The 14366-nt window shown below is 36.6% G+C and overlaps 1 protein-coding gene across 4 annotated transcripts in view; it reads right to left on the minus strand.

Moving 5' to 3' along the window:
- Positions 1 to 14366, minus strand: part of LOC119534302 (gamma-secretase activating protein) — a 120564-nt gene that overhangs the window by 79932 nt on the left and 26266 nt on the right. For all 4 annotated transcript variants that reach the window (XM_037836494.1, XM_037836493.1, XM_037836492.1 and 1 more), the window contains exons 6-12: positions 9640 to 9728; positions 6117 to 6186; positions 4862 to 4911; positions 3057 to 3161; positions 2755 to 2814; positions 1806 to 1849; positions 774 to 859 (exon numbers count right to left, since the gene is read on the minus strand). In XM_037836494.1, the coding sequence (XP_037692422.1) occupies positions 774 to 859; positions 1806 to 1849; positions 2755 to 2814; positions 3057 to 3161; positions 4862 to 4911; positions 6117 to 6186; positions 9640 to 9728 (504 nt within the window). The remainder of the gene's footprint in view (positions 1 to 773; positions 860 to 1805; positions 1850 to 2754; positions 2815 to 3056; positions 3162 to 4861; positions 4912 to 6116; positions 6187 to 9639; positions 9729 to 14366) is intronic.

The raw sequence follows: 14366 nt of genomic DNA on the forward strand, positions 1-14366 counted from the left end.
TCATCATTGTATCCACAATACCTAGCATACAGTAGGTGATCAATAATTGTTGGCTGCTTGAAAGAACAGCACACAATTTGGTGTTAATGAAATATTATTTAAATCTGAGTGTTACTCAATTAAAGTAGTAAATATTCACTCAAGTTAGGAGTTAAAGATGGCTATTAGATTTAATTAGAGCTGATTATTTAGATGGCTATTAAGGTTAATGAGCAGTTTTTCCACCAGATTCATTGGAGATAATCATACTCCTGTACTCTCATTTTCTGGTATTAATTTTTTTCCTCATCTCCCTTCCTACACTAAAAAGATATTAAGGGACAGAACTAATATTATTCAATACCAACCTCTTGTCAGACTTTGATTGTTAGATCAATAAGTCATAGCATGACTTTTGAGGCTGAATACATGAGTTTACACCCAAACATGCTGTGTAAGCATGACACCAAAATTATCCACATAATGCCATTTATTAAAAGATGGCAATGAGAAAATGTAGACTGATTATACATGAATCCATGTCCTCTATTAGAACAATAATACAATTGCTAACTACTAGAACAATAATCTTGTTGACTGTGGCTTCTTTTATAAGGAAAACAGATATATAAAATTATTGTAGAGAAGATAATTTGATATATGAAAATCCACAGAACTTATGTAAGAATGTGGCTCTATTTCATTTTCAGAATCTATATAAATAAACAATGATGAAAATGAGTATAGAACTCAAGTATAGTTGAATAAATTGAGGAATACAACTCTGTTTCTACCTGTATGGTTGGTAAAAACACACAGAGTCAAGTGTGTGGATAATTTCTCTTGGTCTTGAAGATTATCACATCCAAAGTTGACAAGCCTAAGAACATAAAGGATAAGAAATTGTTGAGTGCATTTAAAAATACATTCCCTAACAAAGGATGTGAGTAACCACCATAATATAGTCATAGAAGCAGGGACTTAACCTTGAGAAATTTAAGTAGATAACATGTTTATTATGGTAAGAAATTCTATAAAACAGTCAAAAATAGTTATTTTTGTATAAATACATGGGGCATAAATGGTGTGGCCCTGGCAATAGAAAGAAAAACATTACTTTGAACTTACATTTTATAACTTTTTTCTGACTTAAAGTATAATACATATATTATGTTTCAAAAGAAGCACAACTGAGTGTTCGTATATGATGGCATAAGGCTAGTGGAGTATATAAAGGATTAGTTTAGGATTTAGCATTACTCTAATTCAAGAAGACTTTCATTTATTCTGTGCACTGACACCTGTGTGTTTATTTCTTCAAAAGTGTCTCATGTTTTTACTACATGTAAAGTAATCCAAACAAAAAAGAAATTCTTTGCCTTTTGTGCAAAAAGGAAAATAGTACAAAGTAAGGCAACAGACTCAGCTGAACTGCAAGTGGATTGACCTGTGGCATCCTCTTTGATGGCAAAAATGAAAGAGTTTTGATGTTTGGTTCTAAATGTAACTTTCTCTGACTCATGGAATCCTTTTATAGAATCAAAATGAGAAGAACACTTCCACAGATCAAAATGAATGGGGTGCCCTACAGAAAGAAATGGCTAAGAAGATCTATACAATTGCCCTACATGCAAAAGCCCGTGTTCATGCTTGATAATGTTGTTTATATTCCCTATTAACAACAAAATATAAAAGAAGATACACACACACATATAGAATTTCAAATCATCTTTTCTGCACAAGGTAAGGTATAAATATAATCATTTTGCCCGCATGATTATTTGCAAAAAAAAAAACCAAACAAACTCAATCTATAAATCACCTACTTAAATCCTGAGTCACTTAATGATATGTCCAAGGGTGCTTCAAACTGCCAAAAATCAGAAGAAAACAAAAAAATTACAATAATTAAGTGATGATAGTTCTGAAAACCATAGCAAGTCTGACAAAGCTGTGCTTGCTGAATGATGAAGAGTCCATCATGATCTTCAGAGGTTCTCCCCCAAATCCACAGCACAGAAAGTCCACTGGAGTTTATATACATTGATGTATATTTATTTCTTAAAAGGCTAATAGTTGGAAACTTGCCTTAGTTTTGAAAATCATAAACTTGTTATATAACAAGCCAATTGGAAGCTGTAGGGAGCCTTTTCTGAGACACAGATGACCATGTAAGGAAGACTAGGAGTCTTTAAGGAAAGGGCTCGTGTGGGTGGGCCAAAAATGGATGCAGGGGTAAATGTAATCCTTGTAATGGCATGACACCAATCTAAATTTGTTATTCAACATTAGTCCTTGTCAAGAGGAATCATAACACACCGTCTATCACAGATTAAGATACTAGTAACTCCTCCTTACAAGGCTAGCATTCCAAATAGCTTTTCCAGGAGTGATACTAGGTTTTTACTAATGAAAACATACCCCCTCATTAGCTTTTAATCTTATTCTCAAATCTACAATTCTCACTATAATCCGACTACAGACCACACCTATTGCCTTCTACTAACTCCACACTTACACTTGTTTCTTAATGCTAAGCATTCAGTTAGTGTACAGATTCCCTGTCTGTGCTCTCCTAATCACATATATTAATTGCATTTGTTTTAGAGTTGAAGCCCTCAGATAGCAAGAACTATTTTAATTGTTCATAAAAGTGACTGACACATCATCAAGAAGCTAAAATTTTGTTTATAACAACTCTCCTACAAAGAGGCGAAGTCATAAAATTTTCTGTACACCTGGACTTACCATCAAGTCAAAGTTCTCTGGACTTACCATTAATTCAAAGTTCTCATCAGCATAAAACTGGATGCATTTTAAGAGACTCCTTGATTTCTAAAAGAAAACAATTAGAATAAAGAGCATATCAAAAAGTCAACAAAAACACTAGTAAAGGAAGAGAGAGAGAGAAAAGGAAGCAGCCAAGAAGCAAACAGTAATGAAAACATTTGCATTATTTTTACCAAACCTTCATTGACTGCCACCCACCAAATGAAAATGCAGCGATAAATAAATTACAGTATAATATCAAAATCAAATGTTCTTATAGAAAGGAGGGCCAGTAGGCTAATTTTTACCTTCAGGTCAATGTAGTATAGTCTCTGCTCTGACATATCCCACTGAGCCCAAACAAAATCCTCGGCTACTCTGTCTCTTGGGAGATGGCCATTATTTTTAATCATCTAAAGAGGCAAAAGTTTTTAAAACATAAATAACTACTTTAAAAGACATAGCATATCTGGAATTCATTATTATTTCACATTTTCTATCTTTATAATACATGTAAATATTTATTTTCAGCAGTATGCCATCTCCCCCAACACACACACATACACACACACACACACAAGGTCTTTTTAGAAAAGTTTTGAGGTATCATTTTGTTACTGCTTTTCCCAGACATCCTATAATGTATTATTTAATTTTTGTTCCTAATTTAAAGACTGGTTGGGACTATTGAGGGTGAGGTCACACCTACCACAAATCAATAGCTGTGTTAATAGGAGATTCAGAACTCCCTGATCTGGACATAATCTGCTCTGTCAGATCAGGCAAGAGGCCTTTGCCACCTATAGCTCCAAGCTATCTAATAGATATCTCTATTAGGAGATATTTCTATTAGGGGATAATCTCTCTATTAGGAGATAATATCTCTACTAGGAGATAACAGATATCTCCTAATAGAAAAATAGACAAGGACATAACTAAGCAATTTTCAGAAAAACAAACTCAAATGGCCAAAAAACATAGGAAAATATGTTCAAACTCATTAATATAAAAAAGGAAATACAGACTAAAATAATAATAAGATATTAATTATACCTATCAAATTGGAAACATTAAAAAATACACCAATTTTTGGTAGGGATAGAGGAAAAGTTTACTCATGTACTTTGCTTAAAAAACTGTGAATTGCTAAAAGCTTTTTGGAGAACAACCTAGCAAAATCTGTTGACATTTTAAAATGCATATGCCCATTAGCCCAACAATCCATCTTTGGGAATTTAGCCCAAAGAAATATATGTACCAGTATGTAAGGCTATAGATCTAAAACCCTCATTGCAAACAAACAAACAAAAGACTTGCAATCAAGTGAATGTCTATCTATGGTGGTTGCAAAACTGTGCATCCATACCAGGAACTGTTATGTACATCTAAAGAAAATTAAACTGATTCTAATTGACCTATAGGTAATTCCACAAAGTTGAGCCAGAAAAGAGTAAATAATAACACACAAACCCCTCTCTGTGTCAGGGGTAAGAGTGGGAAATCATATAAGTGGGGAGAAAGGTATGAGAGGATACATACAAGACTGTAAACCAAAGTTAAAGGTGAAAAGGAAAGGGAGAAGTGGAAAACAAGCAAAAAAAGAAAAGGAACTATTGAACCCCAGCAAATATGTTATGATTAAATTTCTTTATATGTGTGTATATAAATATGTGCATACAAAATTAGGAAAAAATTAATAACCTATAGGAGTATCCCTGTTATAGTAAGTAAAAAACAAAAACAAAAGTGACATAATAATGTATAGTTAATGATTCTATTTTGGTAAAAACAATTGAACCCTATTATATGTGCAGCTAATCTTGTATATGTCTGCAAGTATGAGGTAAAAGGTGCAGAAAGACTCACACAAGCTATTATTATTAGTTAACATGGAAGACTGAAATTGAGGGATGGGGTAGAAATGAAGGAGAAATCTACTCCTTCATATTTCTTTGTATTGTTTCACATATTAAGACAAGCATGTCTACAATTTGAAAGACATAAAAGAAAGAAAATGTTATGTATCAATAAATCATTAATCTATCTTCAACAGTCTAGAATGTAGCTCTTTGTGGACAAAACCTCTGAAGCAAAACTAATTTCAAGACTTTACCACTTTATTTCCATCTTCATGGATGACTTGGATATGAAACTGTTCAATATCTTTAAAAAAACAGAAAGATAATTTATCCTTCATGAAAAACATGAGTAATTCTTTTACCTAATAGTTGCAAACAAATTTTTATAAAAGCAATGCAGAATAACTGGATGCAAAACAACACTATCACAGACAGTAATCCCACAGTGAAAGTTCATATAAAACAACCTTTCTCCACATTCCCACCCTTTACAGTTTATTTCAAGTCCAATATTTACTCCACTCTTCAAAATCAACAATACATGAAGCTTTCAATACTCTGCTCCCCTGGGGTCTCTCAACATGCATTTGTCTTTCCATCTGTCTTAGAAAGATGGGTCCATGTGGCAGGGTTTACCTTATATCCAAATACCAAACACCTATTTGTATGAACATAGCAGATAGAAAACTCATTATACAAGGTAATTTGTGGAGATGTTCTTACAAGGGTCAATTTCACACTAACAAAACCCTAAACATCTCAAGTCAATTGTAGGTGGTTCCTTCCTATCTGTAAGCAAGTTAGATTAAGCCATACTTACCTTCTGCTGTTTCTACTTAAAAAAAAAATGTGAGACAGACAAATGGGCAAGAATAGGGACTGAACACAAACCTAAGCCCTCAGGTTTGTCCTTCCAGCTATCAACTGACAGTTTCATCTTCTAACATGAAAGACAGCTCACTAGATAAGTTCCACCAGTGATTTTGTTCATCTTTTCCCCAAACTTAAAAGCATTTTGGAAGCACATAATCTTTTATGTCCCAATCTTATTTGCCTCTTCTGAATTTGACCAAGTTAGTAGGTGTCCTCAAGTCCTGTCACGGAATTCCAGCTACTTATGCCTTCCCTTCTCTCCCTCCAAGCCTCTCTCCATGTGTTACTGTTATTCACTGTGACAGACATCCCAAGGAAAGATGGACTAAAAATAGGGGAAATAAGCTACATAACTGCTCTACACATATCCTACCATGTGAAAAATCTGGAAATCTACATATGCAGGAGCCTTTCATTCCAAGATGAAGAAATTGAGCAGAGTCTGAGAGAATAATATGTGTGAACCAAAGGAAAAGTCCTTCCATAGGAGGCTTTCACCTGAAATGTACATCAAAGGTCAGTGGATCCTCAGCACTGGCAAGCAGACATCTAAAAGATTCAATTATGTCCCACATTTCCCTAAGAGACCATGCCCCATTCAGTAAGTCTCCATAAACTATTTAAAGATATACTTACATTTCTCTTCTGAAATCAGTAAGAGATGGCTCTCTGGAAGAGGATGACTTTCAACATGTGGGTAGAGGAACTGTAAAAGGAAATTAATCAAAATCCTAAGCAACTAGTTTTCTTGTACAAATAGTTCAAAAATTGTGTCTGATCACTGTACTATGACATACCATAGAAGGCACTGAGAACCATGGAATAGTTTAGGGAAATCATATGCACACACACACATTACAGACTGAAGCAAGCAGGAAAAGGAAACTTTCGGGAGCTCAGTTTTCCCAGGGAAAATTCATCTTGGGTACACCACTATCATAATTTGAACAGTAAGACTAAGGTTTAAGCTGTTTTCTAGGGATGGTCCTTCCTATTTGGAACACGCAACACTGATGCCAATTGCAATGTAAATAACATTTATACAGAATGTTCTATTTCACGCACACACACAAAATGAGAGATCAATATATTTGTTGTGCAAATAAATCTAGTATTTAATTTGAGAGCCAAGCAAACGCACTTTCAACTACAACTTCCAAAGTCCCACATTCAACAAAGCACAACATAACCAGGGACTTTCCGAGAAAGGACAGTGAGTCATGGTGTGGCATATGGTTGAAGAGTTACAAGCCCCAGAGCATAGAATGACTGCCACTGGGAAGAAAAAGCTCGACCCAACCCACTGCTCCTTCCCTGTACTGTCCCATATATGCCAGCCATATTTGCATCTGCTACAGGTCAAATCAGGCAGCAAGCAACTCAAGGCACCTACTTTTTAAAACCAGACCCGACCCTATCAGCTGTGGTAATAAGGGAACGCTGGTGTCAAAGGCAAATAGGATGACTCCAGTGACTCAATTCTTTCATCATCAAAGGGGTTAAGCAATTTGACGGTTAACAGTCTCTCTAAACCTGAAAAAAATTTTGACACAATATGTTACCTGATGTCCTAACTTTTCATAATGATAATTTGGAACTAGCACTGGTCAATTTTTAAAAACTGTTTGTAGTCATTTGCCTTTTAGAATTGGAAAATAAAACGTTTTATTATAAACCATTCTTCAAATCAATAGTCTCAAAATTATAAAATAGATAGCAATGCAGAAGACTGTAACTACAAAATAACATAGAACTTATTTCATAGTTTGTGAAACTGTACACATGAAACAGGATACTTTGTATACTGGAGTTGAGGAGAAGCAAAGGTGAGTGACATGGCATATATAATGGAAGAGTAAACCCTCAGTGCCTCAAAATAAGGAGATACTCCTACAGAGATGATATGACCTCCAGGGTTTACAGAGGTAGGCAGAGATGCCTTCTTAGGAAGGTGAGCTAGAGAAAGGAGTAGAAAAAATCAGTGTTTAATTAAATCATTTAATCATACATATTTAATCTATTAACCATGTGAATACATTAAATTAACAAGTTTCTAACTCATCTTAAATGTGTTTTAATATTTGCTATATTATCATGTAAAAACATATTATTATCAGGCATATCATGGCCATCAGAGTCAGAAGAGCTAAGTTTGAATTATTGTTTTAAATGTTTGCGAAGGGAAAAAATGTTTGTAATTGCAAACCTCTAAACTTCTGCCTGGTCTTTGTGTGGCAGTGAGAATATGGCTCTTTAAAAGTCCCATTTGGGTTGCTGCTGCTGTTGTTTTCCTTTGGATTATGAAGTAGCCCTGGAGCAAGGCTTGGAAGTCAGAAAATAAATAGGTAGGTTTCTGATATAGCTCTACAAAAGCATGCAACCTGTTCTTTTGGCTGTGAGTAGGAATCTATACTTATTATGCTGTATTTAAAGAAATGTTTTGTTTCAAAAATATTAGTCTTCTAACAAAGAATTAATATTTGTCTTTGGGAGGTGTTCCAGGGCCTAGCATCTCCAAACATCTTTCTGTCTGCATCTCCAAGCATCTCCAAGCATCAGCAAGCATCTTGGTCTGTGTCCATGGTTAGCTTCTCTCTCCAATACTCCAGTGAATGGGTGGGGCCACACCTCCATGGAAATAATCTAATCAAAAGTTGGGTGAGTCACATCTCCATGGAAATACTCAATCAAAAGGTTCCACCCTAGTCAAAAGACTAATAAATCTGCCCCCACAAGATTCCATTGAAGAACATGGCTTTTTGGGAGACAAAATCTATCCAAACTGGCACAGGAGGTATGCAGTACAAACGTGCAGAGGTATGTGAGAGTGAGTGTGTGTGTGTATGTGTGCACCTCATACTGAGGAGGAACTCTCAAACCAGACAGGATCTAAACCCCACCCAGCGCTAACCTGCTAAAGTTTCTACAGAAAGGTGGTCACAACTGAACACGCAGACTTAGGGACGTGAACTACCATGGACATTTTGGTAAGAAAAAGGAGATAGATTCCAGAGCAGAACCAAACTCAGTCCATAGTAGATGGCATTTCCTTAAAGTTGGGGAGAGAGACAGAAGGTGAGAATTTGCCAAGGATGGAGGTTTGGAGAAGGAGTTTCTCCTACCAGTAGCATATAAAGGAAGGCCAGGAAGTAGAGCTAGGAACTGAGAGGGATCCTCAGGATAAGCAGAAGTTTTACTTTATTTGTGGACTTTTCTCTTGGCCTATGGATGCAGTCATGTGTCATGGATTTTTAAAAAACATTTACCCTTCCTATGCTTAATTTCTTTTAGTTTCCCAACCTTTCAGTAACACTTCAATTACCTATATAGCCCTGGGCATTGATGCTAAGGAAGCCAAATGAGTAGGCCAGAAAAGGGAAGAATGTTCTGTCACTCCGCACTGATGACAGTGTAGACGTGTGCCTTCCTAGGGGACAAGGATGCAGCTTGGGAGCTCCAGGCCAGGCCCTGTTTGGAAGCGAGCAGGGGTAAGCTGTCGAGCCAGGAGTGTGGGAGAGCCGGTCACTGGAAGACTGGCTGATGGTGGAGGAGCTGGGGCAGATGAGAGACAATCTCTCCTCTAACACTCACCGGTGGAGGGAGACCCGTGGCCTCAAAGCTGGGGATGGGTGGGGAAAGGAAGCAGCAGATACTTCAGGTTACACAAGGTGATTTCAGGTGGACCAAAAGAAATGATATGCTGATCCCATAGCAAAATATGAAATTAGATGCACAGAAATTATGCGGAGGCACCATGTGAACTTGTATCTGGCCTACCTGCATTGTACACACAGTGTGCTTCTGTATCAATTCATGGAGTTGATAAATTCAGTATTTAATTAAATCATTTAATCATACATATTTAATCTATTAACCATGTGAGTACATTAACAAGTTTCTAACTCATCTTAAATGTGTTTGATATTTCCTATTTTATCATGCAAAAACATTATATTATGGCCATCAGAGTCAGAAAGCTAAGTTTGAATTATTGTTTTAAATGTTGGCAAAGGAAAAGCTGATAATTCTAGCCCTATCATCTACAGGATTGCTTTGAGGATTAAATGTAATCATGTGTGTGAAAGTGCTTTGTAAACACCATTACCTCTAGGTTTCATGCATTTTGATTAATGAGGTAAGTGATAAACGACAGACTTACCTGTACCCAAATATGGCTATCCACAGCTTTTAAAACCTTTACATTGTCAACAGGGTGTATTTCCACTAACAAAGTTAAGCACTTTGATCCTACAAAGAAAAGGAGGATTTTAGTAATGAAAATTAGAATATCCCACGTTATCTTTCCAAAATAAGTAGGGAGAAGAATTTCTGGTAAATCTGATTCTGTTAACTACAAACTAATAAAACAATTCTGCCATCCTCATAAAATCCCTTGAGGTGATTTAAACTGTAATCCTATTCCCAGTCCCACTCTTCGGTGATGTGTGGTTACTCCAGGACACCAAAAGAGCGATCAACCTAGCAAAGACCCGCCTTCCACACCCCTGAGTTTGCTCAAGAAAAGCAAGTATAAACAAGGAAATCAGCCCTGAAAGCAACAGCAGACAGGGTACAGGGTAGGGGAGACACAAATTTCAGGTTCATAAAAATTCTTTAGTTCACAGAAAAACATCACATTTAAAACAGAGTGGCTTCTGAGGCAGAAGGTAACATTAATTTGTGCTCTCACCAGCAACATACAAGAGTGCCTGACAAACTGGATTTTAATGGGTATCATTTAACCCCTAAATTATCATGATTCTAAGATTTGCAAATAGGGCCTGTATAGATTTGTGTAGCTATTTCGTATCAGCTCCCAAGAAGTTAGAGAAGTTGAAAGTTAAGAAGTTAAAAATGTGAGGGGCAACATATGCTTGGCATCCACATAGGTCTGATCTTTGAAAATGTAAATGTATTACCTACTATATTACTGATTCCACAAATAAATTTTCATTAAATTTACTTTGACCCTTCTTAAAACCCAAAATAGACAAAGAAAACAGCACAAGAGAGAAGTCAGTGCACATGGAATGAGGAACCAGTTCCTGCTCGTTTCTCAGCCATTTTTAGCATAGCTTCCCAGGCCCTCTTGGCTTCTAAGTCTAAACAAAACTCAATTCAGGGTCACTCCAATTCTGCAGCACAATGGCAGATCTTGTTTGCATATAAAAATATAAAGATATTTCTGATGCATGAACATGTTGTGGTTGACAGCACCTATCAGTAGCACATGGGCGTGCTTTCCCCTCAAGAACAGTGGTGGAGTTGCACTGATAGAGACCCGTATTTCCTCAATGAACCATCCGAGCAAATGTTATAAAAGATAGCAATTAGGAGGAAGTCCACAGACATGGGCTAGAATGAGGTTACCATAGATATCCAAATTTAAGTCAAGCACCCCACCAAGATTAAACCTGAGAAAAGAGGGGGAGTTGCCTTATATCTGAGTTCTTATTAAGACTTATCAGCTGCTCTCTTAATGGCTTTGCTTTGAATAATAATAATGTACAATTTGGGGTGGCACAGCAGCCTGAAGTTGAATCAATGACAGGTTTCAATATTTAAGAAAGTAACATAACAGCATTGCTTTATTAAAAGTAAAAGAGAAAGGGAAAGAAAGAGGTGTGCAAAGAATGTAAACAATCATTTCTGGGATACAAATGCAAAGACTGAAAATCTCTGTAATCATGCCTTTTAAAGATTATTTGAAAAAGCAAGACAGCGAATGGTTATTATATGTAATCACAAATATACAACTATAGAACAAATGAACATCAAATGTCTTCTCATAAATTGGTACTTGTGGACTCAGGATAAAAGTCCTAGTGACCAAATCATATGTCAGTTCAAAGGGCTATATTTCCAGTATTGGGACAGAGGTAAGGATAGGGTGCTTTGGGAATCTACTTGATGACTCAAAAAATGGCTTAGGTATAAGAAAGACACTGATGTCAAAGAGACTCGGAGAGAAATAGGATAGAAAAGTTTTGTGGAGCATGAGAATGAGGAAAAAAGCAATATTCAATATTAATGTTACTTTATGTTATTTTAAATGTGTATAACTAAATTAATATATCAAATAGTACAAGCTGATGTTTGACTATTTTATCTCCTCCTCTAAAAGTTTATGTATTCCTGTGGACAGTGGATTGTATACCATGGATGATTGTATGGTACGTGAATGTATTTCAATAAAACTGAATTGAATTTAAAAAAAAAAAAAAAGTTCATGTTTTCCAAATGGAAAAAAAAATTTGTTCTGATGGGGGAGTATCTTCTCAGTGAGAAAATAAGGAATCAACTGCAGTTTAGAGGTCTTTTTAGCATGAATTTGTATCCAAATAAGATATCCAGCTATGGCCTAAATTCTCTTATTTCTAAAATGAAAGAATCTAAGGGCAGAAATCACTTTCCTACACTATTTTTTCCCTTCTCCAGTACAGAAGAGACACAACTAATAGCAAGTAGCATAATGATAAGAATAAATGTTTACAAACAAGAATCTCTTAATAATATATTATGTGCTTTAACAGGGTAGCAGGAAGCACTCTGGATTGGGACTCTGGAGACATAATTTATAATTTAAGCTCTTTAACTAACCTAGTACATAATTTTCAGCAAATCACCAAGCTTTTCTAGGCCCCAATGCCTTGTTATTTTACAAATAAAATTTTTAAAAACTACAGGACTAAATTATTTCTACAATCACTTTCAGCCACAAAATACCAGGATTGTATGAAGTGCTAAACTTGTATTAAGAATTTAAAGAATGGATTTCTATTTTCTTGTATACAAAAACAAAAATAATGGATGATAGAAGAATGAAATTCATGATATCACTGGAACTTCTCGGTCTGAACTTTAAATAAGTGTAGCTTCAAAGCATAAGAAGTCTGTGCAAACAACTTTTCAGATTTTCTAGAAGGAATTGATCTGGGCATCGCCACAAGACGCAGGAGCAAACTACTAACTGACACGGAGCTAGGATGGCAACAGGATGAAAGGAATCAAAATCAGAATCAAAACCAAGACATTGCTTTCTTAGCCCTCCTGGCTAAATATCAGCACCACACTCAATTATGTCAGTGTATTTTTAAAAAAGAAAACCATTTTTTTGAGAATCAAGATATGAATGTAGATACCCATTAAGAGGACATCACTGAGGGGAAAGAATGGATTAGGCAAGATATGGATATCACAGGAGGTAGAGACAAAAGAATCAAAAGTACAGGGATAGACATGACACAGGGAGGGTCGAGGTGGGGAAAAGAACCTGGTCTGCAGCACGTAAAGTGCATATTGTGAAACTGTGACAAGGTTAGGGAAGTCTGGTAGGGCCTGGTTCTGAGGGAGCTCTGGTTATTGGAATCTTGAAATAAACCCTGGATGCATGGAGCATCCGTAGCACTTTACTGTCTACAGAGGCACATGGGAGCTCTGGAGAGCCTCAGTAGCACTGGGGGCTCAGCACATGTGGTCCCCCCAACTGCTGCCCAGTAGGGACCTGCTGTGCCTAGTGACAGGGAAGAGTGAAGGGGGCAGCCTGGGCTTGGCTTCCTTGGAAGACTATTTTTTAAACAAGACATTAATTCTGCCATGGTCACAACCGGGAAGGGAGGTGTTGTTGATTAAAAAAAAAAAACAAAAAAAAAAAAACCTGTATTTTAAACTATGTGGACTGAGAAACCCAGTCTCATTTGTATGAAACCACAGTTTGTCTATCTGCAATGGAAATAAGCTCATTTTAGGCAGCAGAGTCTTAAACAACATCTACAGGCAAACCACATTTCATAACCAAATAGCTTATGAGGTCAATCATGGACAGATAAAATAAACCTTTCCAAAATATTTGTCCAAAAGACAACTTTATAATGCTTGCTGGTTACGTTGTTCTGAAATCTAAGCTGAACAAAACAATCACTCCTCTGCTCGAAATGCCATATACGGATGACTCCCAAATGTATATCTCAAGCCCCAACCTCCAACTTGAACTTATGACTTATATCCAGCTACATACCTGACATCTCACAAGGATGTCTAACAGGCATCTCAAACTGAATTCTTCTCTCCTACTCCTCTCATCAACACACACACACACAGTTGCTCTGGACAGAAACTTGTAGTGAATCATCCTGGACTTCTCTCCTCTCACACTCCAATCCACCAGCCAATCCTGACAAGTCTATCCTCAAAATATATTCAAATACAACCACTTCTCTCTTGCTCCTTCCTGATCCAAGACAGTAGAATATTGCAATAGCCTTCCACCTAGTTTCCCTGTTTTGCCCCCTGCCCTCCTGCAGTCTATTTTCCAGATAGCAGCTACAGCGATCCTTTTATAAGTAAGTCAGATCACTCCTCTGCTCAAAATCCACATTGCTGAAGTTGTGATACAGGCCCCAACATGGATGCAACTTGAAAACATTATGCTGAATGAAATAAGCCAGATACAAAAGGACAAATATTGTATGATTCCACATATACGAAATATTTAGAATAAGCAAATTCATAGAGACAGAAAGTAGACTAGAGGTTACCAGAGGCTGGAGGAAGGGGAAGTTATTGCATGGGTAGAGAGTTTCTGTTTTGGCTGATTAAAAAGTTTTGGTGATGGACGGCGTTGATAGTAACACAACATTGTAAATATAATTAATGCCACTGAATTTTACACTTAAAAACGGTTAAAATGGCAATTTTCTGTTATAATGTCACCATAATATATTTTTTGAAATCTGTCTTGTTTCCCATTTTACTCCAAGTGTAGGCCAAAGTCCTTACAAAGACCTCTTAGGCTCCAAATGATCTGCCCACACTTCACCCCCTTTTCCCTCTGGCCTCAGTTCCCACCACTCCACCCCTTGTTTACTCCTTTCCAGCCTCGTTGAC

This window comes from Choloepus didactylus, chromosome 5 (assembly GCF_015220235.1).
Source record: "Choloepus didactylus isolate mChoDid1 chromosome 5, mChoDid1.pri, whole genome shotgun sequence".
NCBI lineage: Eukaryota > Metazoa > Chordata > Mammalia > Pilosa > Megalonychidae > Choloepus > Choloepus didactylus.